Source organism: Triturus cristatus, chromosome 8, assembly GCF_964204655.1.
Source record: "Triturus cristatus chromosome 8, aTriCri1.1, whole genome shotgun sequence".
NCBI classification, from domain to species: domain Eukaryota; kingdom Metazoa; phylum Chordata; class Amphibia; order Caudata; family Salamandridae; genus Triturus; species Triturus cristatus.
The window spans coordinates 428,870,438-428,895,812 of record NC_140591.1 but is presented as its reverse complement, the minus strand read 5'-3'; the positions used below and the strand labels follow the sequence as shown (position 1 = coordinate 428,895,812).

The 25,375-nt window shown below is 46.0% G+C and overlaps 1 protein-coding gene across 2 annotated transcripts in view; it reads right to left on the bottom strand.

Annotated features, from left to right (window-relative positions):
* The window catches only part of SLC25A30 (solute carrier family 25 member 30), a 224,294-nt gene that overhangs the window by 120,093 nt on the left and 78,826 nt on the right, over positions 1–25,375 (bottom strand). For both annotated transcript variants that reach the window (XM_085621828.1, XM_085621829.1), the window contains exon 5: positions 9,635–9,720. In XM_085621828.1, coding sequence (XP_085477954.1) covers positions 9,635–9,720 — 86 coding nt within the window. The remainder of the gene's footprint in view (positions 1–9,634; positions 9,721–25,375) is intronic.

Genomic DNA, 25,375 nt, shown 5'->3' with positions numbered 1-25,375 from the left:
TGAGAAAAATAGTATAAAGTCAGGCATCCAATGTAGAACTTATTTTTTTTTATTGTTCTTTAGGACAGATGCATAGTATTTCATTGGTTGAATTAGTGATAGTAAATTTATTATCACAACAACAGCAGCCACAACTAACGTGTTTTGTCTCATATATGGGACATTTTCAAGTCTGTGAAGTGTAAAAGAAATCCTTAAGTATAGACCAATATAAATAATATTGCAAATTTAAAAATGCAAAAGTAACATATCGATTGATAAAACTCATAGCCTGTGGGTGCGACTGTTAGAGTGAATTTAGAATAAATAAATAATGTGCTTAATTGACATGAACATGTCACAAACAATGCAACTGGGCTGCATTTATTATTACCAATCTTTTTAGACAGGCCTAGTCAGGTCTCAAATCCAGGAAGTACAATGCACACTTTAAAGTGAAAATGATTTCTCTTTTCTCTCCCTTTACAATTCAAGTTAAAATGAATCCTTCAGGATTTTGTAAAATATTCTTAATTTAAGCAGTTTTACAGTCATGCTTTGATAGCATCTTTAAACTGTATTCTTCATGTTTTCTAATGACCTGGAGAAAGGAGCAGAGCTCGACTGTATCTTTACAAGGCCATTTCTGGATAACGGAGGTTGTGTATGTAATTTTAATTGTGCCTCAGTTTTCTCTAATGTAGTACAATACAGGATTATTAATTATTGCTAGAGTAAAGTATATTTTCATGTGATGTATTTTCTGTTTTATCATTGGATATTGTGATGAATCATTTGTTTCACACCATCCGATAGTGATTCCTCGGTTTGAAAACCTATCCAACATGATATTTTGGAATGCGAGACAAAAATCTCCCCTGCTTTCATACTGAGCAATCACTATGACAGTTTTCTTTTTGACTCTGTATTTTTACATTACTTGCCTTGTGATAGACCGTATTTGGATCTGGCTACTAAATTAGTATAGGGCTCAGTCTCTATTACGCTGTGCTAATTCCCAGTGATTTTCATTTTGAGAATTGACGTTTTCATCTGAACTTCCTAACTATTTTTGCCTACTGTAATGAATCTACATTTTAAATAAACCTAAGTGCTTTTTGAATTTGAACCCTGTCTGGTGTAAGTTTTGATTCAACTTGGTCTATTTCTATTCCATGTGTCATCTTCCTTAGGGAACCTTCACAAGGCCCCTGATCCCAAAAATCAGCTCTTAAGAATAATAATTTGATGTCAACAGTTTTTAGGGGCAATAGAACATTAGCGCATACACCAGTCTCGACAACTTTGTAGTAAAAAAACATTTGATCCAAGATAACAATGACACAACAGAACTGTAAAAAATGCTATGACCGAAGAGGCCACAATAATGGTGACACCATATTAAACAAGCCAAAAGCTTGTTTTGTACTCTGCACTTTTTTTAATTGCATCCTTGGAGATGCCGCTTGGAGCTCCCTTTCTATACACAAATATATTGATGAAATCATCTGCTGTGGAGTGCTGTGGTGCGGCCGCGTTCTTCGCATGAAAACGTGTGGGAGCATATATTATCAAAGGTTACAGGACCATTATAGTTAGGTTCAGATTTTACACACACAAAACCATAGAAATTCAGCAGTTATAGTTATGTCAAGAACCCGTGCCAAAAGGTAACTATAACTCACGTCCCTGCCAAGCACAGTTTTCTCATCAATAATTTTATTGCAAATGTTGCAATGATATTATCAATGATGTCATAGAAGATGTCATGACAGATTTGATATGTGGGGTAATTAGCAGGGCGTGGTGAGGGTGTGACTTATAGTTAACTTAGGGCATGAGTTACAGTTTCTTGATATAATTATAACTGCTGAATTGCTATGGTTTTAGGTGTGCAAAATCTGAACCCAGCTTTAATGTCCCTGTAACTTTTGTTTTTTTCCAGGGAAATTCTATAAACGTAAAGTAATATGTAATTACCATACATTAATGCAACTGCCCCGCGTATAGCCAGGGGGTGGTTGGCTGCAGGGCATGGCCTGCACCCAACCCACCGCATGCAGCCAACCCCACACTGCACACAGCCTTTGGCAGTGTGCACTGGGCAGTTGGTCACAAGACCCCCTCCCCCGGAGCCTGGCACTTTATTTAATGGGGAGAAGATCACATAGCCACCGTCTCTGGGCCAAATTCGGCCCTGGGGACCCCATCCCCTGGGCCCAGCACATTTTGTGGGGGAGGGAGGAACATTGCCCCCCATCCCCGGGATAATTTTGGCCCATGGAACTACATTCCCTGAGGCGCACCGGCCAAATTCGGCCCTGGGGACCCCATCCCTTGTGCCCAGCACATTTTTGGGGGAAGGGAGCAACATTGCCCCCCATACCCGGGATAATTTTGGTCCACAGAACTACATTCCCTGAGGCATACCACTATATTTACAGGGGAGGAGGGCTCCTGCTCACTGGTCCAATTTCGGCCTTAGGGACACAATCTTGCTCTCCCCCAGGCAGATTTCGGTCCCAGGGACCATATCACCAGGGACCGGCCATATTGGAATAGGGGGAGGGCGACATGCAGGCCCCCTCCCTGATATTGGACCCAGGGATCTCATCCCTTGGGGACTGGCCAAAGTCCAAATGGGCACGGCTCCTCTTCCCAGGCCAATTTCATCCCCGGGGACCCCATCCCCTGGACAACAAAACGGATGGATACCCTGGAGCTCACCAAAATACCGTTGGGGGATGCGGGGGACGTGCAAGGACTCTGCAGCACCAATCGGCTCCTGCCACCAGCTGAAGCCAGTATTGCTCCCACCCGCAGGGAGCAGCTAAATTCCCATGTTTAGGTGGAGTGCAGCTCCTGCATAGGAAACCCTAAAACACCACCACTCAAAATGTGCTCACCTCGAATGTCTGCTTTTCTATCAAAGTCTTTAAGCATCGGATTAGCACAGTGCCATCCACGCCAAGATAGAAAGGGACACGGGCAGACAGAGAACACACGTACACACACACGTGCACACACACTCACACGCACACACACACACGCACACGCACACACACATACACACACACACGTACACAACACACACACACACACACACACACACACACACAGACCCAACCCCCCCAACACCCCCCCACTGGAAAAAAGAGTATATGCAGAAGAATGGAATTGCAGATCACCAAGGATGGTGAGGTAAGGTCCTTCTAGGTATTCATTACTTGTAGAAAGAGTAGTGCAGATAAAGACAGTGTCTGTGAGGATATCAGATAGCTAATTGAATCATATGTCGAGAATAAAGCAGAGAGGTCATGGGTTGTAAGGAGGAGTTAAGTACTGAGGGACCATTTAGGGGTGGGCCCAGGTCACTTCCTCCACTATGCCAGACTGGAGAACACAGCAAGAGAGGTAAGGGCCGAGTTCCCGACAGCACCACAACACTCAGGTGCTCGGTGGGCTGCTCCGGTGGGCAGACAGGCAGCATCTTGTTACCCTGTTTTATGGCACGGTGTAGGCAGATTTTGACAGCAAGGAGTGCGAGGCACGGGTGCCTGGGCTGGAGAACTGGGGGAGCCTATTGCAGATGCAGACTGGTTGCGTGCGTGTGAGCAGGTGAGGCGGGTGTCTTCTAATCATAATCATAGGTTAAGATTACTGCACTTTAATTTCCTGCACCACCCTTATGTCACCCGAGACAGCTGAATAGGATAGATCCCCTGAGAGGGGCTAGATACAAGTGATGTGGAGAGCTGTGGGCATCTTCTCTACATTTAGCTTGGAACAGTGTTGGCATTCAGCATTTTTGGAGAGCTGTGGTGCCAGTCATAGAGAAAGCGACAGGCCTGGAGATTCGCCTCACTCCACTGGCTTGCCTCTTGAGAGTGGTGGCGAAACCCAAGGGCCGCAAGATCCCATTCAGGATGGCCCAGCTGGCTTTGCTGATAGTGAAACAAAGAATTGCTATTGTGTGGATGGGAGACAGGTTGCAGCAGTTGACTTCATGGCTCAGAGATCTCTGTGAATAGGGGCAGTGGAGCAGACCCATATGCGCCTTACCTGTACTGATGAGAAAGTCTTAGATGATATTATGACCTGGGGGTTGGTCCTGAATAACTTCAATGCGAATGGTGACGCTAGGGGGAGGTCTCGGGTGCTGAGGAGTGAGATTCCTAAATGGAAGGTTTACGCCATGTATGGATCGTGATGGACAAATGTGAGGATTTATACTCTCCTGTTTACACAGAATAATTGGGAAATGTCCTAGATTCAGCATCCTATTATAGTTAATGTATGTTTTTTATGCCTCTCAAGACCTACATGTAATTGTTATGTATTGTTTTAACGATTAAGACACAGGCTGGACACAAGGGTGCAAAATTCCTATTGGAACGTACTCTCATTTTTTTTTTTTGATTTTGCGCACTGCTCGTTTCTTTCCTTTCTGCTATGTTTTATGAGAAATTCAATAAAACAAAGTATAAGAACAAAAGGTATTGAAAAAAAGGAAAGTGCAACATTATCCAAACACTTTCATTGAAAGTGAATGAAAGTATTTGTATAATGTTGCAAAAAAGATAAAACATTGATCGCTTTTATTAAGTATAGCGTGTATGGATTCATTAGACTCAAGGTTTTAGTCAGGTTTGGCATTGGTGTATTTGTGTTTTAGAAAGACAGCATTTTCTTGCGTTAAAATTACACAAAATATGCCTGGTATAAACAGGGACAAAATTCAATCTGGGAAAGGAATGGAGATAGTGAAAGAAAAAAGCATGTTATTTTAAGGACAAGAACCCTCGCTCACCTGAAGGTGACATGATTTATCATAGGGGTCCCTCTTCACAGCAGCCACGCAAGATGCCTGCTGTGGGCTATAACTCCCCCGCCGGGGAGGTGCAAAGGTGTTTTCTAAGAGATTAACTGTATAATAGCTCAAAGTGAGGGGCATAGGACTGTGACTAACAATTAAAACTATCTCCTGTTGGGCTAAAACTGCAATTTATTCTGACACCCCAGTAGATAGGATAAAAACACAGAGGAAAGGACTGGGCATATATAGCGCAGTTCACTGATAGTGAGGATGACATGTTTCTGCCCATAAGCGACTCAACTAAGTTCAAGGGCATTCCTCAGGACCAAAAATGAATAGTGTCACTCTGCAACAAATAATGTAATGCTAAAATACTGGCCTTGAATCACTGAGACAGGTATCAAGCATTGGCATAGCCAATAGGTCTCGCTTTTGGTATCTTGTAAGTGGGTAGTTAGCTAGCATATACTTTATGTGCAGTAATATAAAGGCTGTGAGGTAAAAAGGCTGAGTGGGTGGGACGGAAGGGGTGGTTGGGGCTGGGGGCTGCAGAGTGGGAGACAGAGATGGAAGAAAGGAGCCCAGGCTGGAGTTAAGGATGGAAGGAAGAGTAGCAGGAGACAGAGGACGAAGCCCATCATTAGCAGTCCAAGTGGCCTGAGAAGGGAGAGGGGGGACAGATCGATGTAAATATTCTGGGTACTAATGTACCCATTGATGGAAAGACTAACATTCCATGCATTCTATGGATTTTATGTGGCAATGCTTGTCATGTCCACACAGTGGCTTGTGCAGGAAAACAAGAAGCAGGAATGGGGAGGAGGGCGGGGGTGGGGGATGCAGGGAGGGCACGTTGCTCTTGAACAGTGGGCCCTACTTCCAGGACATGTGAGGCACCTTTCATGTTAGTCCCGGAGTTAATTGGCAGTTATGTACTGGTATTGAAACTCTGCATGTGATACGTTTTAAGTGCTGGGTCTAAATAAGGCTGACTGAAGGCCTGGCCTTTGAGCAGAGAGTGCCCTGGAGCAAACCCAACTGAGGTGCGCACGTGCAAATGGCCGGCCCAGGCTGGGTGGAGTGAGGGGGAAACACGACACTGGATGGCAGTCTGTACTGCGTTTAAAGAGAGGCCTCTGGGTTGGCCATGTTGGAGTAGGTCGGAAGCAAAGGCCCTGCAGTGAACCCTGTGGAGTGGTTCTGGAGTCGCACCATGTTGAAGAGGAGCATTTATGGAGACTGGAATGTGGTGTTGTATTCACACAATTGTGGGATATACTTATATTCATGAACAATTAGAGCAGTATAAATGCCAGCGATTAACGGTCACTTAGCATGTCAAATATAGGAACATTTCACACAATCACATTTCAAAGGCAGAAGTGTCACACAAAAGCGAACTGCGAACCTGGCAACCCTGAAAGAGGTGGTCCTGTAGGTGCTAAAGTGGCGTTTACTTAGCACGCCCGGGGGCGAAAGGGGGGGTGGCTAGCAGCAGACGAGGAAACTACATGTTCACACCTTCCAGAACCATTTAGTCATATTGGGCCGTTTTTTAATACATGGCCTTAATTCACCCCCCCAAACAATGCAGTCCCGTAGGGCTCTTTTGCCACGGCACTAGTTTCTTTCTCACTGAATGCAGCAAAAGCTCACATTTGTGGCAGAAAACACCGTAACCTTTCTTTCCTTGTGGGCCTATGTGAGGGAAGGAGCAAAGAGGACGAGGATGGAGGAAGCAAGATGGCAGGTGAGAGGGGTGTAACGGGGCGGGAGTAGAGAAGCACCTTGGCAAAAGCAGTGCGGAGCGTAGGGTGGGTGAAGCACATGAAAGCAACGCAGGGCTGGGGAAGCACAGGAGGGTGAGCCAACATTGAGAGAGCAGGGGAGAAGCCCAGCACGCAGGTGAGAATGGGAAGGGGTTACAAGAGGGAGATAGATGGACAAAAGAGTAAGGAAAGCCAACAGAAGCTAATGATTGCAAGCAAATGAGTGACAATAAAGCCAACCAATGGGCTGTCTGTATGCTCACTGTAAACTGACTATAGGTCTTAAGACAAATACAGTGTGTGCTGCCTGGGAGGAGAGACCTAAAACTGCAAAGCACGAGATGCATACATATGGCATGGCCTAACTGGAAGGGTTTGGGGAAAGCGAAGGGAGGATCCACGAGAGAAGAAACAACGGAAACAGTTGAACAAACACACCAGTTAAGAGAAAAAACGCAATAGAGATTTAAAATAGTACATATAAAAGAAAGTACATCCGAACTGGTCACTAATGAATCAAGTTTATACATTTACGCTCCTTCCCAACTTCAATCTTTTCGAATCCAGAATCAACTGAAATTTAGCCATAAACATCAAATTCCCAGTACACCCCGCAACTTGAAGAACCAGGAAAGAAAATGTAAATCTTCTTTGTTGATTAAATGACTGAATTTTAGCAATTGCATATTATAGTGAATTTGTATAGCTTGTTGATTATGTTGGTGAAAGTGTAAGAAAATAAAAATTAACAAAACAAATACAAAAACCCGACAGTGAACCCCCTTCTTAGCATGGAATAAGTTTGTTTGCCTACTCAGTTTTCCGTTCTCTATATTGAAACGTCCCTCATGGTATTTAAGCTCGGGAGATTTTAGGTAACCAGATGTATAGTTCAAAAATGCAGTGAATGTTAACTGGATAAAATAGAACAGAATTGTAACTGGTCAACACAGGGTATAGCAATACAAGAGAGACAGTGTTCCAATCCGGGGCTTTCATTAAGCAACCAATGCATTATAGCAGTAAAGTCACTTCCCTGCAGAGTGAGAAAACGGGAAGCAGAGAGCTTGGCTCCTACATTACTGCATACACACTGTTCCATGCCCATCATCTCATCACCTTTTTATGAATGTAAACAATCCTTCCCATGCAGCCATGCATATTCAATATATATTAAACACTGCAAATAACACGCTTTAAGTAGCGCTTAACCCTTAAGTGTGTGACCAAACCAGAGGCGAGTATAGGTCGATCAGGGTTTGATGCTCAAGACAGACTGTCATCCTTTTGTGACCCTGCGGAGCTTTATGTTCCGTACCTGAAAGCTCCTCTGCTGGCCCGGGGAATAACCGCCGCCGCTACGGTGCTGCTGCTGGTAGTAATTCTGCTGTGAACCGCCTGGAGACTAGCCGTAAGTAGGCGTGTGGTAGCGCGGGCTGGGCCTGTTGGGAGGACACTGGCCCGGGGACGGGCTCCTAAACCTGCCACTGTGGGAGCCTCCATAACCACCGCCTGCCCCTCCTGCTCGAGGAGAGTACCCGCCCCGGTACATGCGAGGCCTCTGCCCATAAGGCGGTATGTGGGGGCTTCTGAAGTCCCGTGACGGGGGCGGCATGGCAGAGTAGCTCTGCTGTTGCCCACCACTGGGAGGGGGCATAGGGGGACTGCGGAGACCAGGAGAGTGCCCGCCACCGTACATACAAGGCCGCTGTCCGTAAGGCAGCGTTTGGGGGCTTCTGAAGCCCCGAGACAGGGGCGGCATGGAAGAGTAGCTCTGCTGTTGCCTACCACTGGGAGGGGGCACAGGGGGACTGCGGAGACCACCAGGTCCTCCTCCTCCGGCAGGGAGGAGTGAGCGGACGAAAGCTCTGCATCGCGGGGTGTGCTGGGAGCAAAAACGAACACCGAATCGTAGATGGAAGAGAGAAGCTCGCCAGAAATCGTCCTGGATACCACCGGAAATGGAAATGAGATTTCTTACGGCGACGCCAGGGCGAGGAAGTGACTCAATGCCAATAAGAAGAACGAGTGGTGCGCGCGCCACAGCGAGACATCTGCTTTGAATTATCCCGCACGCGTCTTGGTATGATAATTCAAAGCAGATGGTGCCTGTGCGGGTAACCGCACGCAATAGGCCGTGGGCGGAACAAAGGCGGGACATGCGCCCACCTTTGCCCAACTGCGTGCTGTCTTTGTTAAAAAGATGCACGCAAAGGCCAATAGCCTGGGACAAACACGCACGTGTGGGGAGATTTCAAAAGCCCTTACAAAAAGTCGAGCAGCGCATGCGCGATGCCCTAGGCTGGCGATAAAAAGTCTGGTGGCCCACCATTGATATCTTGCTCAACCTATAGAATGACTCTGTATACGATTCTCAAGCCTCTGACTTCTGCCTGTGTTGTGTAGCTGTTTCACGATTCTGACACTCAATTCGGCGGATCCGGTGAGATACTGTTGCAGAGTGACACTATTCATTTTTGGTAAGGAGGACAACCCTAGAACTTAGTTGAGTGGTACACGGGCAGAAACATGGCGCTTTTGAGATGTAATTAGTGATGTCACTGAGCACGTCATCAGTGATGTAATATGTGAGGTCATAAGCAGTGCATTGCAGGGGCGTAAGTTATACTTGGCCTCTAGGTAACATTAATTGCTGCTAGATTTTGCAATAAGGTTGATATCAATCATCAAGAAACTCCATAAGGATTTGCAGGATTTCCATGCACATTTGTTTTTAAAAGATTAACACAGGCCAACCTAAATAGACAAGAACATGTGACTGCGTCACCAAAGAATCATTTGGTTATTAAAGAGTTGAGCTTGAGAAACAAAACCAAAGAGAGAATAGAGCAACAGGTCACAGCATACCCCAAAATAATAGTTTTGCCTTTATCAGTTTCTTCTACTACACTAACAATTGGCTCCATCTCTAAAAGCTTAGAGAATGTCTAAAAAGCCACATGCAGTCTCTGTATTACACCAGCACAAATTCCTAGCTCCTCTGTTCATAACATGTTTTAGTATGCTGTCATTCAGATAAAATATATAAAAACTTCAAAATCATTCTTACCTTCAAAACATCTGTGGGATTGGCAATGCATGAGGAAAGTACACCAGCAAGAATGCCACAACATACATTTAGGACAAGCGTTTCATCTGTCTCGCAAAAAGAAATACTTAATTAATCTATATGCAAGTCAGACATAAAATTAAACAGTAGGCTATAAGTCAATAATATTTTGTCAAAAATATTTTTATAAAACTACGTCCTTTTGATGATCAAACAAGCCTCAAATTCAAAATGTCCCCTCGAAGGCCTTTCAAAATATAATTGTGACGCACAATGTTTTTATAAATTGCTGCTTTATCCAAACCTTCAATACATAAACTGGAGTGGAAGCTGGCCCAATATAACGTGCATGGTGGGTGGAATTGAACCAATTTACAGTTTCCATTCAAGGGAGTCATTAAGAAAACAAAAGGGCCTGAACTCATGCTATCAGCAAGCACCAGTCCTTACTCAGTTACATTCCATACAACTGTTTTTAACTAACTAACTAATTAACCTAGAATGTCATGTAATTTGTCCTCTCATCTGGATACATCTTTTCATCACAATCATCTGAAGGAGGGAAGTACTATAACTGACTGCAACTATGAGGCTCAACTACACCAAGAATCTATACAGAGCAAGGTAATACAAGCAAAAAGCATACACATGTATGCCCATTCTACACTCCCAACAATGGTCAATGGATCCTGGCACACAATTGGTGAAAGCCCTCAAAATCTGTATGATGAGCAAGAAAAGTAGGCCCCCCTCCAGCTGATAAAGTTTCAATGGTTCCATGAGCATAGATCATTACCTAGATTCACCTCAAGGGATTTCAAATACATAGGAGGCCATTACTGTACAAATTGCAATTCAAACCAGAACACATTCTTTTTTTTTTTTTTTAAATAAATCTTTTTATTTCAAAAACAACATCGCATTACCTTCACCACATTACAATATATCTGCACTTTGCCTCCCACCTCCTCAGTGGTCTCGGAGGCGTACAGGAGTTGCCCCTAGAGTCGTTCGATTTACTCCAAACCTTCCCCCATTTAACAGGGCATTCTCTATTAATATAGACCGCCTTCTCCGCCAACATACACCAGTCCTTATCTCTCTTCCAGTCCCTCAAGGGGGTAATAGTATCCAAACCCCATGCTCTAGCTATATTTCGCTTGGCAATCATCAGTGCAAGGGTCACCCCTATTTGGTCCCCTCTCCCCAAATCAGTCACTTTCCACACATTAAGAAGACACCATTTCGCTGAACCTTGCAACTCACTCCTGTACACATTGTTTAAGCACTGAAGTACAGCAACCCAATACTCTTGGATTTTGGGGCAAGCCCATATTATGTGAAAAAAGTGCCCTCCAGTCTACAGCCCCTATGACAGAAAGCTTCAGTTTGTTTCCCCATCTTTACCAACGTGGAGCATGAGATGTAACCCTATGAAGAATTTTGAGTTGCACCAAACAAAAGTGGGCTTTAATGGCGAACTCCCGGGAGGAAACCAGTGCCTCCAACCATTCCTCCTCTTGCATGTCTGGGATGTCATTCTCCCATTTCTCCATCAGGTGGGTCAGTTGATCTGGTGCATTGCCGATTAGTTTTTTGTACATCAGTGAGATCGCCCTTTTGGTGAAGTGCTCCCCCAAAAATCTATTTTCAAGAGCGGATGGCTCCGGAAGGGGTTCCTCCTTCGGCAGGACCTCCCGCAGGGTGTGTTGGAGTCGTTGGTAGCGGAACATCTCGGTGGGGGCTAAATTGTAGTCTTTCTGCAGGTCCGTGAATGATCTTATATCCCCCCTCCACACATCTCTCACTGTCGAAATGCCCAGTAAATCCCATTTATCAAACCCCTGTCTCTCTCCCAAACTGTCAAGAAGAGGGGACTCCCACAAAGGCGTCGGCTGTGTAATTGTAGTTTTCCATCCCATCACACCCAGTTTTGAGTGCCAAACATGAACCGTGGTAGTTGTGAGACCTATCAGTTGACGTTTCTCCGGCGGGGTGTATAGGGCATTTAGGTACCCTCTGGTGCCTAGCGTCAGCCGATACATCTGGTATGAGGGTTCGGTCATCGGCTGGTGTGCCCACTGATTCACTACCATTAGGTGTGCTGCTATGTGGTAATTCTGGTTATCAGGGAGAGCTATTCCTCCATCATACCATCCCTTTGTGAGTTTATTGAGAGCTATCCTCGGAGTCCCAACATCCCACAGCAACTTTCTGATCTCGCCATGAATGGACTTAAAGTAGCCATCTGACACTGGGAAGGGGGTATTATGGAGGACGTAGAGGAAACGTGGGAGTGTCATCATCTTAAAAAGGGCAGCTCTAGCCAAGAGGGAGAGAGGAAGTGCTCTCCATTGCTGGACATCCTCTTTCAATCAACCCAGCGGGGGTTGCAGATTTTTAGCCATAAAACGTTCTTGATTGGTTGTAACAAAATACCCAGGTATCGAAACCCATCTGTAACCACCTGCACTTCACATTCCTTTGGCATTCTCTGTGCCTGCCCATGTAGTAGAAGGGCCACTGATTTTGTCCAATTAATCGTACATCCGGAGAACCTTCGGTAGGTAGCACATATATTAAGGATTATAGCAATCGAGGCTCTGGGTGATGCCACATACAGGAGAATGTCGTCGGCATAGAGTGATATACTATGTTCCAAGTCCGCCAATCAGCGAAGGCCACATATCAGCGGGTCCCCCTGAATTCAGAGAGCCAACGCAAATAATAAGGGCGAGAGGGGACAGCCCTGTCTGGTCCCACAATGTAGTTGGAAAGTTCGTGACACCCTCTTCCATTTACCTTCACTTGCGCCAGCGGCGCTGTGTATAGGAGTCAAATCCATGCTCTAAACTGTGGGCCTACCCCCATGTGCTCCAAAACCTCCAGCAAAAAGGGCCATTCAATCATGCAGGCGTCTAAAGATAGCACTACCGCATCCTCCCACTCGAGCCAAAACCCCCTGAAGACGATAGAGGAAAAGCGCTGTGTTACGGCCCGGCATGAACCCAGACTGGCCCAGGATGTAGGACTTTGGGGTGATAGTGATTAGTCGGCGGGCTAACAGTTTGGTAAGGATTTTTGCCTCAGCATTTAGCAAGGAGATGGGACGATAAGGTCCACACTGGTCCCTTGGTTTCCAGTCTTTGTGGATTACCAATAAGGAGGCTATTCTTTGGTCTAGGGGTAATGTGCCTGCCTCTTGGCTCTCTTTGTACATTTCTAACAGATGTGGTACTGCATGCTTGGCTGTGAGTTTATATAATTCAACAGGTATCCCATTCGGGCCCAGCGCCTTCCATGACAACTTCCCTGAGGGCCTGCTGCAATTCTTCAGTTGTTAACTCTTCATCTAATGTTTGCAAGTCCTCTTGTGTGAGTGGCGGGAGGGGTCTGTCTTTAAGGAGCTCTAGAGCGTCCAGAATTGTGGTAGAGGATTTGGAGGTATAGATTTTCTTGTAGTGGTTTGCAACTTCCTCTACAATATCTTGCGGGTCTATGAGGTTATCCCTGCCCTCTGAGAGGATCGTGGCAACCCATCTGTTGGCTCTTTCTTGTTTGTCAAGCCAAGCGATAAACCTCCCGGCCTTGTCCCCGTGCTCATACACTCTATACTTCGTCTTGTCCAGGGCAACTCGTGCAGTGTTCACCATCAGATCTTTATATTCTTGGTATTTGAGGCTCAATAGATGTTTAGTTTCATCATTACAAAACAACGAAGTCAGTGTAATATAAACAAGGCACTTTTCATCAAAAAAAGGGGGCACGGGTCTACGGGCTCGGAACCAACCAATATGTTGTAGAGAGGAACGCAGACCTATGAAGATGATACACGTTATGTATAAAGCCATCAATAAACATTGGCGCATTATCAACAGCAATAATCGTAGATGGGAGAAACCGTTGTTCTCCTTTAAACGAGCACAGAGCTTGCGCAGTAGCCTGGTACAGACACGCCCTATTACACAACCCAACACCATTCAAAGATCTATTACAGAAGCTTGGGGTCTACCCAAGATTACTGGACATTTCCCTTGCTCGGATTGCAGCATATGTCACCTGACCTCTCATACAAACAGTTTGAATCTGGAACCAGGCAGGGTCTGGACCCAAAGAGGACATACCAACTGCAATACGCCGAATGTCATCTACCTAATCACTTGCCCGTGTGGTCTACGATATGTAGGGATGACCACTAGGAATGTTAAACTCCGAATTTGTGAACATCGGAGTAACATTAGATGTAAGCGTATCACTACCAAACTGAGTGAACACTTCTTGTCTGTCAACCACACCACGAATGACTTAAACTGGACTGTCATTGAGGAGATCACAGCACGCAAAAACATTCAAAAAATCCTTTTTGAAAAGGAACAAAGATGGGTGTACCGTTTGGGAACCAACCTCGTGGGCCTTAATGACAATATACCATGGGTCACCATACTTTAAGTATCTACTGGCTAGTGTGTCTGTCATAGCGAGCTATCTACATCCACGCTCTCCCCGACTACTTCCGGAATTGAGTTTGACTATATTCGGTCATATGGTTTGGTTCCACTTTATATCCACTGAGTATACATCCCATACACCTGTTTACCTGATTGAGTTGGATTGCTTTTTTCCAGGTGCTGATGTCTGTAGTTTCAATACATCAGTTTTTCCTGTCTCCCCTTTTCTACTGGCACCTCAGTTTCAATGGAGCACACAGCGTATGTTCCATATCCTTCCCGTCTGTGTTTTCCTTTTGTGTGTCCCCTTTATTAAGGTCCACGGTCCTAGTGACTTTTGTGAGCCCCGCGTTTGTTTTTCCCACGCTTAATAAAGTTGCTTGCAACTATTTTTTCCAAAAACGAGTCGCCGAGTATCCCTGGACGACTTTCACTCTCCCTTTACATCATTGGCTGGTGTTTGGCTTTTCCAGCTAATCACATTACAGCATGGGACGGTCTGCCCTATCACCTTACTGCTCACTTTTCACTGCCTGCCTATCGGGTTAACTCAACTTCCTTTATACGTGCCCCACGCCAGGGCTCCTCACTTCCTGGACCCGGTGGCTTGAGGCGTTGCAGGTTCCAAACGGGTGCCGAGCAGCGAGGGCGTGAGTGTACATACTTTCCCCTTCCCTTCGTTTTTTCTGCCTTTTACGGTAAGCGTGCTTTATACTCAGCCGCTCAAGGCCGTTTTGTCTTCTCTTTTTTCTATCTTCTTTGTAGGGTGTGCCATATTGCTCTCACCCCCACCCCGGGATCCCTGAGGCTACGAACGGTCATGCCTCGTAGTAAGCTTCATTCTCCATTCTCCCTACAATTCTGGTCTATTATGAATTACACAGGGACACGCATTGTCGTGTCCCGGCCCATATTTGCTTTAGATTCTCACATAGCGTCTACGTTCCACGTATGTTTCGATATACAGTATTAGTCACGCTATTCAGGTGAAGTCCTATGTTACTTGCCTGACACCGGTATCCGGTTAATCTTAGGTGCACTGTCTTCACAATTACTGCACCTGAGGTACTTGTTATTGGCACTTTCCCATCTGAGCACTATGTTTGAGCCTGACCTAGTGGCGCTTCATTACGAGTTGACCATTTACATTTACAATTCTTTTATGTTTTGTCTTTTGTTTGTGTGTCTTTCCAATTAAAGAATAAACTCGTTCCTCTCCACCACGGTATTACTTGGCGGATTTTGCACTGTATATATTTTTCACACAGTAGCCCACGGTAGGGTGAACCTTAGCGCGTTCATACCACCGGGGCTTTTGCACTCCCACTCTGGTCCTGATGAAAGCCTGTTGAACACACATTAAGGCAGAAACATGTTGACCGCCATGGAGTGAACCAGGTCTTTTATTTTTTGACCTTCACTCCTTTTTAATTCTTCCAATTAGCAAAATTATTAAATTGACCTTTTTGACTTAATTGGAAATTTTAAATTCACTATCACTTCACATGAACCCCGCTCCGCAGTAACCTGGCGTTGCAGCACACTGGGATGGCACTCGGCCATACCCAGTGGAGCCCGATGATGAAGCATGTCACCAACCAGGTTGGTGAGTGAGGGCTTTATACATAACGTGTATCATCTTCATAGGTCTGCTTCCTTTCTACAACATATTGGTTGGTTCCGAGCCCGTAGACCCGTGCCCCCTTTTTTTGATGAAAAGTGCCTTGTTTATATTACACTGACTTCGTTGTTTTGTAGTCTTTCCCTTGAGGGGACTAGTCGTTTTATTACCCTTCCTCTCCTGTTGTTGATTTATAGTTTCATCATTATCCAACCTTACTACTTGCTGTTCAAGTTCTAGTATACTCTTTTCCACCTCCTTCACCTCTCTTCTTTTTTCTTGCTTGTGTCCTACCATTAATGATAGTGCGTGTCCAGAACACATTCTTGATACAGTGTCCCATTTTCCTTTCTTTTCATTTATCAGGGACTTGTTGGAATGCAACTCCATGTATGTGGTATTTGTATAGCATGAACCTAACCATAAGGCAGTGAAGCACTATGTAGGGTCAAAGGCAAAGATGCAGTCAACAACAGACTGGAGAGGTAGCCAGGTGGTGGGCGCAGAAGTGTAATGTTACTTCATCCCAATATCCAAGGAGACAATAAACCAGATAGACCACATTAAAAACGCATAACATTCAGAAGCACGTGTGCACCTTCTTTTTCTCAATTCATTTTTCCAGCTTGTATGAGTGAAATTGAAATCTGCACTTATAATCAAAACTATTTTTGATGTCGAAATAAGACAGTTGCCACAAAAGAAGAAATCTAACATTTTTTTTAGATAAACAAAATACGTTCGCCAAAGCATATGGGCAAGAAGCAAACAGAAAACAGTGCCAGGGGCTACCTGAACAAGTAGGCTTGCAGAGCCTTCTGATATTTTGACATGTTGAAGTATTCTGATATGAGGAGGAATAGCAATTAAAATGGATTCTTTGTGGGTAGGAGGGGGGCAGTGACAGGGGGGTGTTGTGGCCAGGCCAGCCAAGAAAAGCAAACACTCTTCTTAACAGCTCTGAGATGAGTCCTGTCATTCATGGAGATGACAGATGACCGGAGAGTGGCCATCTAGCAGAGAGGATAGCACTGGCGGCTGGAGCCACTGCAGCACTCTGGCCTCCTTGACAGCTCTGGCATGGTGGGTGATCTGCAGGAGTCTGCCCCAGACTTTCGGAAGGGGAGAGATGCAGGGGGACCCTGGTCCTCTCACTAGGCTGAATGGTGAGCGGTTCAGTCGAGAGACTTGGAACCGGAACCCGGACCCAGATTATGGACTCTGACTGGGAGGGTTGTGGGCCCTGGCTCCAGGGTCAGCCAGATGGTTCCCCCAGTGGAGAAGTGTGGCTCAATGATTAGAGCAGCAGACCCTGATGCAGAGGTCTAGCCCGGGACCAGGGTTCAATTCCCCCCTCGGCGGGTCTTGGGCTCAAAACATTCCACGGACCTGATAATGCTCGCCAAGGTGCCATTCCAGTCATGGAGTCCCACTCTGCAACTCTGGGCAATACCTTGCTTAATCTCCACAACGGCCCCCACAATGTTAAGGATGCCTGGCTTCCACCTTGGGGGTCACAGGGAAAGCCAGGATGGGTTCCACAGCGGTAGTCGTACAAGCGCCTTGAGACCCTTGCGGGTGAGTAGTGCGCTATACAAGTATCAATTTACATTTACAGTGGACACCCCTCCCGGATGGATGTGCTGAGGGAGATAATGATGCTCCACCACCCTGCTTGCTTCACCGTGCTCTCCATGTCACTGAAGTCAAGCTATCCTGGCTGATGAGGGGTGAAACCCCGAAACCGGTCCTAGGATGCTGGTTTCCGGTCCAGGGAGAACCTGGCCTGGCAGTTCGGGCTGGACTGTTCCCATAGGGAGCAGGGTCAAGACTGATTTGCATATGGCTGGGTTTAAACTGGAATTGTATGGAACGCAAACAAAATGATGAATTTAGGCCCAGATCTCTGTACTGAGGTGAATGTTTGACATTGTTCAACATTCTGTTTATCATTGTTCTTTTTGCATGCTTCACCATATGGCCAGTTGGAAAGGTGCATCCCAAGGCCTAGTCACAGGACTGCAGGAGGGGACTGGATAAGTTGGGTGCCTCCAGGGCCAGTTAGCCCTTCACGAGACACTGTCCTGTTGGGTTGGTGTGGAGTGGAGGTGGAAGAGCACAACATCACAGGATTCTGGGCTCCTGAAGTATGACCCACTTTGGGGAGGGGAACCCAGCTTTTACCTCTGCTTCTTCCTTACTCCTCATCCGCCTGGTGCACAGGGATCCTTAACTAAGCCATAGCAGGACAGCCAACAGGTAAGTATAAACATAAGATGTAGGCCCTCTGGGAGAATAACACCCTATCTCCAACCCTCATTCTTAAACAGACCAATGAAAGGGAACTGAGCCCAACACACAATCCTATTAGGTACAGGACTTTTGTGGTGGCAGGGTATGCTCAGACGTGAGTCCCTTGCTCACTTTGCCACTGGATTCAAGCAAGCCTGGCTGAAGACGGCTGAAATGCCAGAAACCGGTCCTAGGAAGCTTGTTTCCGGTCCAGGGAAGGCATGGCTTGGCAGTTCGGGCTGGACTGTTCCCATGAGGCACAGGGTCAGACTGATTTGCATATGGCCATGTCTGAACTGGGGTGGCAGAGTGGGCTAAAGAACGGTGATGGATCAAACCCAGATCTGTTGACTGGGTGTGAGTGTTTGATTGGTTCTGATGCTCCGTCTATCACCACCCCCTTTTGTACCCTTTTGTGGTGGCAGCAGAGCTCCCATGTACCTTAGCTGTCTACTATCCTAAAGGCATGTGACTGGCACAAGTATTCCCTCTTTGTCAACATCAGAAATACCCAGGCCTAGGACTGCTTCACCAGGGACAACTTGTTTATCCAGAGTAATCTCCCTGTTAGCAGGAGGAAATTGCGCTACCCTGGGTCCTGAAAGGAGGTGCAAAGGACCAGTGGTAGGCAGAACCAGGACGATGGGGGGTGTGGGTCAACAAAAAAGTCTATAGTAGCAACGTCTGCTGCAGGACGCCTCAAACATCGAGTAGGCATATGCACCCTATTTACCCTCCTGCGGAGTCAGTAAAGTTACAATTAACATGGGCAAGGATAAGCCCTCTCACTCTTCCAGTCAGGGCACTGTGGACAAATTTGCTGGTGTTCGCTTATCCCAACCTGGCACCCAGTTGGGCTAAGCAAATGCATCAAGGAGGGATGTCTGTCCTGACAGATGAGACGTCTGAGACTTTGCAATACATTGACTTGATCTTACAAGCTTTACAAACCTCCAAGGAATCGCTAGAGACTAAGATCGTTCCAGGCTGTGGAAAGCAGCAATTGAAAGCAGATTGGTGTAAACGGAGGACTCACTCAAAGACATGAAACAAACAATCACTAGGATGACTGAAACAAAATCCTTGGACTAAGAACTGAATACACTTAGGCCCGAGCATGGCGGAACAACCTTCATTTTCTTAAGATTCCCTAAAAATATTAACCTCACCCATTTCCTTGAAGGGTGGATCCAAGAATGGGTCTCAGCAAAGAAGTAGTCTCAGTGCTTCATCACTGAGCAGGGCAATCGTGCTCTAGTCCAGAGGCTGCCAACCGGGGCTCTGCTGTTACCAATAATAGAACACTTCCTCAATAATAAAGATAGAGACAAAGTCCTAACTGCTGCTAAGACAGCAGAAATAGTGATTTGTCAATCCCAAAGCATCTTAATCTTCCTGAACTTTACAAAAATGTCCAGAAATTCCAAAAGATTTTTGAATATGTACAGAGGAAGCTAAGCTCTATGGACATCCGATACAGGTTGCTCTATCCCGCCAAGCAGAAAGCAATTTTGCAAAATCCACCCTTCTTCCAGTCTCCTCAGGAGACATGGAAATGGATATGGTATGACAGAGTTACCGGATCATAATGACAGGAGAAATAGACAGGGAGTACAAGGGTGTGACGCAGGCCCAGATGGGGAAAAACCAGTTTGAGGTGAGCCAATGTAGATAGAATGCTTTAGGACACGATGGCTGACATGGTTACAGAGCATGAAAAGTCTCATGAACAACTTGACCTTTGCTAAGGTCCACGCAATGATGGAGATAGTAGAACAACCCTCAATTGGCAAGGAAGTGAGCAACACAATGAAGCATGAATGACATCTGGGACTGCCGTGAATCGCTCTAGACTTTGTTTCCGGGTTTGTACCAGTGATATCTGGAAACTCCATCTATCGGAGGCACCCTGAAGTCTTGCGGCTGGAGCCATGGGACACCGGGGATCCCTGTTTGACTGTCTCGATGCGGCGAGACGTGCCCCCACTTTCGGACCTGGAGGGATGTCAACTGGTGTCCGAGACGAGGAAGGGCAGCTGGAGCAGTCTCGGGAGAGGAGTGACACCGAAGGAGGAAGAGAAGCAGGAGAAATCGAGAGGAGTAGAGCAAGGGCGATGCCGGTGGCTGTTCTGCTTGGGTTTTCGGATCAGATAGAACCCGCTCATCAGAGCCTCTCTAACCCAGCCAGAACGTTACCCTCTCCCTAGGGCCTATTCACAACAAGTAACCACAGATATATATACCACCTAAGGACAGGGAATTCCTACTATATATATATATATATATATATATATATATATATATATATATATATATATATATATATCTAGACCTCTTATAATACAAGTGGCGGCCTCGCGATCCCAGACGGACCCAGGACTTCCTACCCAGACGGCAGCCTTAGCCTCGCGGTCCCAGACGGACCCAGGACTTCCTACCCAGACGGCAGCCTTAGCCTCGCGGTCCCAGACGGACCCAGGACTTCCTACCCAGACGGCAGCCTTAGCCTCGCGGTCCCAAACGGACCCAGGACTTCCTACCCAGACGGCAGCCTTAGCCTCGCGGTCCCAGACGGACCCAGGACTTCCTACCCAGACGGCAGCCTTAGCCTCGCGGTCCCAGACGGACCCAGGACTTCCTACCCAGACGGCAGCCTTAGCCTCGCGGTCCCAGACGGACCCAGGACTTCCTACCCAGACGGCAGCCTCAATACAAGTTCATCCTATGATTACCATAACATACAACAGGGGAATCAGTTTTACTATTTATCAGATCACACAAGAACTGCCAGTTTGAGCACAACCTGTTCTCTGGTTCGAGGGGTTCCTCTCTCCCTTATTCAGTTACCACTTACCTGATCAGGGTTAACATCTGTTCATGTCAAGTCACAGCTGACTAGAAGAATAGGCTACCCTCTTATACAAGAACACGCAGCACATGTTGATTCACTACAAACTGGATACTTTATTATTTATTATATACGCAATCACATAACATTACTGTGTAACACATAACCTGCAAAGAAAAGTAAAAGATTAGGTTGTACACTCTGATAAGAAAGGGGTCGACATCACCTTAGTCGTGTGTAGCCTGCACTCAATGGTCATCTAGGTTCCCTTCTCGTCTGTGCCTCGGCTCGCCTGGAGGTCACACCTCCGTAGTCACAGCTCCCTTCTCCGAGTCACTGGGACCTCTTCCTCATCGGCTACTCTCTCCTCTCTGGCAATTCTGCTAGAAGAGTATCTGTCTCTGGGTTTTTCTCCGCCTTCAAGTTTGTCATCTGTCTTCCCTGGAATAGGTAGTAGCTTTACTGCTAACGGCTAGATGCCGCCTACGGACTGAAGTAAGTGCGTCGTAATTGCCTCAGACTCTCACTAATATAGAGGTGCATTTCCTCATGGAAAATTCCGGCCCGTAACCTGCCGCCCACCAAATTCTTGTACCTCCCCGTACCAAGGACACTTTCCCAGCCGGCCGGCCTGATGTAGTGTCTTCGGCATGAAGAAAAATACAATCCTTCGATAAGGGCCGGTCTGAACCGGTTCTCTCCAAGCGAATAACACCTCATAACTAAAACATCCCCTTTAACCTAGAAGCATCTCAAGCTGCCAGAGCAGAAAGAAAGATGGAGTCTCTCCCGTTTGAGGCCTACCAGGCCTGAATTCAGCACGGCTCCATGAAATACCCTCACTACAGGGCAGGTTATCCCTAATACTAACGAATCTATCCCCTAGGATATGTGTGCAAGCCCTAATCTATGGGGAAGAACACAGGATCATGTCGAAGTGCCTAGTAAATAGACTTCATTCACTACTCTAACCCTTAGGCTTGAATGGTAAGAGACTGAAGTCACCCTAATCACCCATCAACACAATAGGGCCGGGAAAATCGAGCAGTACAGTGGCGGAGGAAGCCACGGCCTCAGGCAAGTGACACAAACAGCTGCATGTTACATGAGCGGGTGGTTTCTGGCTTACGCATATTTAACGGACCTGTAAGGGTTGTGTCGGAAGTTGCTTTAGAGTTCCTGGAATCAGGACCTCTTTTGGTGTTAATTTTCTTTTATAATTTTGCCCTGCACGTTTGGGTGTATAAGTGACACAGTCTGGAGGGTGGGTAATAGGAGTTAGGGAAAGCCTGTCTTATTTAGTTTCTTCCCACCTCCTCACGGTCTCTTGCCCTTAATAAGAACAACACTCCTCAATAAGTTCTCCCCACACTTGAAAACAGTGTTGAATCGGTGACGGACCTAGTAAAACCCCTTTGCCTGGACATTAATGGCCTATGCCTTTGTTTCCCTGAGGGTACTCTACTCCAAAGAATAAATCAACACGGGTGTGACAGACCATACGAATGGAGAAGTAATTAAAAGGATAAAAGGAGAAGGAAGACCCAGAAACCCCGAGAAAAGTAAAAAGAAGAAAACCGTGAGGTACTTGGGACGTTTCACCCAGGGGAACATTCAATAAATCTTTTTTTGAGCAAACAGAATACGGTCTGCTGTCTCGTCCTGTAACACTCCACTATCCAGGAGGCTAAGGGCAAGCGAGATTTCAACACCCTTTGATCATATATTTTTCTTCAAACTACCAGACTGCCCTGAGGAGTACTTTCTCCTGTTATTTCTCTTCTTTTCTCATTGTGTGGTGAAAGGGTACAAGAAGCAGGGAGAGGAGACTGTTGTCCTTTGTCCTTCCCTACCAATCTTGATTAGCATTTTGGCTGACTTTTCACAACAAATGCTTCAAGTTTCTAAGCATGAGGGAGGTGGGGGCTTCTTACAGATTGATAGGTTATTGGTGTTTACACAGTCTGGTCCTAAGCATGCATTTCCAGAGGCACACCTACACAACTTAGCTTTCCATGGTGGAAACCCCTATGTCTTCAAGACCACTAGCCCCAGTGTGGTGTGTCTCCTGGAACATAAATGGGTTTCTAAAAAAATGTGAAAAGGGGAATAGCCTTTAGCACCGCAAACAATGCAGGGATGATATACTTTTACTACTCAAGACCTATCCAATGGGTGATTCTGCTGTTGCCTTAACAGATATAACTTTCTCACACTAGCTAACCCCAGATTTGAGCAGTGTCCCGATGGGCAGCGATACTAACACACAAACACCTTCCATTCGTAGTGACACACATGTGGAAAAATACAGGTGAGAGGTACGTTACAGTGACAATCAACACCTCACAATTTGTTCAGTCTATGCACCACCTCCATTGTACAACAGATCCATCCTAATGGAGGCGCCAACTGGATTAATGATAGCAGGTGGTGACTGCAATGGTCAGGTGGATTATACAAGCAATAGATCGGGTCTCCACATCTCGCCTTTAAAACAACAGGGACATCCCCTCTCAACACAATTATATGCAATCATAATTGAAGCGTAAGCCAGCAAGATCCAGCAGTCTGAGAGGGTCACTGGGTTCCAGTGATCAGAAAATCTGGAGGAGAAAATATCATTATATGCTGAAATTTTTCTCATTATTAAAGTAACCTCAGGCCCTGCAGCAAAGCAGATACTGTAGATATATTTGGCCAATACTCAACAGATCCAAGGCAAGATTTTAGCCCCTATGTCCAGTGGAGAGATATGAAGCCTTGCTGGCGGACAATGGGATCCAGGTAAGCACAGCCTGTATTAGATACTATGGGATTCACCTCACTCATGTAGAAGAGGTGACTAGAGCTGATAACATTACCCAAATGATGCACGGCGTTCGTAGGCCCACTCAAACCTGAATGTCTCCTCCTCTATCCATGATGAGGTGGATTGCATTGCTGAAAATGATCATCCTTCCTAAAATCCTATAAACACTGCAAAACTATCCCTTCAGCCTTCCCCATGCTCTAATGCACACTCGGACGTCGTTACTAAGAATTTTAATGGAACAAGGGTCACACTCGGGTCTCATTTGCTAAATGCTGCAAATCACCACATGATGGTGGATCAGCAAAGATATTTCCCATGTCTTACTATGGGCCGCATACATGATCATTGTGAATGTTTGGATTTATTCCACCCAGTTAACCCAGTTGAGCTCCCCATCTCATGTTCTGTATGGAGGGAAGCTTCCACCTAGAGCTTCCCCAGCAACAAAGTTTGTCATAAAAATATGAAAGGCCTCCAAGAAACAAATTGTGTGGGCTGGAAAAGTGAGAGACTAAACCCCTCTGTGGCTAGGTACCGCTGTGGCTGTGACTGCCCCTGAGGTCTTCATGGGGGTGGGGATGTTTGGCGATCTCAGTCCTGGAAGATGTGGCAACAGAGGGTACATTAAAATCCTTCTTAGAAATCGAAGAGGCGTATGGTCTACTTCAAACAGTTCTACAGGGATCTCTAACTGCAGCATGCGATCGGCCCCGTCTAACAATCAGTCGCCCTCAAAGCTAAATTGACCATATCTCCACTCTCCTCACTAGGGAAATGATCCTGCCTATATGGAACTCTGATCATTAAATCACCTGATACTTTTAACAAACTCTGAGAAAATTGGGAGATGGACATCGGCCACCTCGAAGACAAGGAATGGACACTTGCAATCATGGCCTTGTGGGAAGCAGCAATCATGAACAGACTTTGCCTGATACAATTCAAAAATCTGCACAGAATCTACCTCACCCCCAAAAGATTGTGGCGATTGCAGAGAGACTCCAGGCCAGATTGCTTGCTATACTGGGCTGAACTGGGAGATTTTCCCCACACGGTCTGGGCCTGCGCAGTCCTCTGGGAAGGGATCTTTCACACTTTCCACACCATACTGAAAAGGCCAATGGAACCTCACCTGAAGATGGCTCTGTTAAATATACTAGGAAATAGGGACTACACGAGTGCTGAGAAGATCCTCCTGAGATTAGGGTTAACACTGGGGAAAAGAGATAATGCATAGAACTGGAGGAAGCCAATACCATCCAGCGTAGGGGGTTGTGGGAAGTGTAGTATGGATTATCGTTTGGATTATGATATACAAGGCTAGGGATTGTACCCAAAAGCATCAAAAAGTATGGGTTGGTTGGGAAGACTACTATGCAGATAACACGGATGATTGATGCCAATTTGGTTCCCATTATGTAAGATGCTAACTATGATGTGGTCACTGCTCATACAAATATGTTTTGCAACCAACTGCTAGGTTGGGACACGTTACGATTACTATGATATTCATCAATACTGCTCTGTGAGTTTGCACTGCCAACGCCTTGTGATATTTTATATTTATGACTGTTTATTTAAAACGCAATAAAGAGATTTACTTTAAAAAACCTGGATTCTTGTTCAATCGAGGCTCCTTAATCACTGGACTGAATACCTTGGACAGAAATGCATGGTTCGGGTTGTTCCTATACAGATGCAGCACTGTGAAGACAACTAA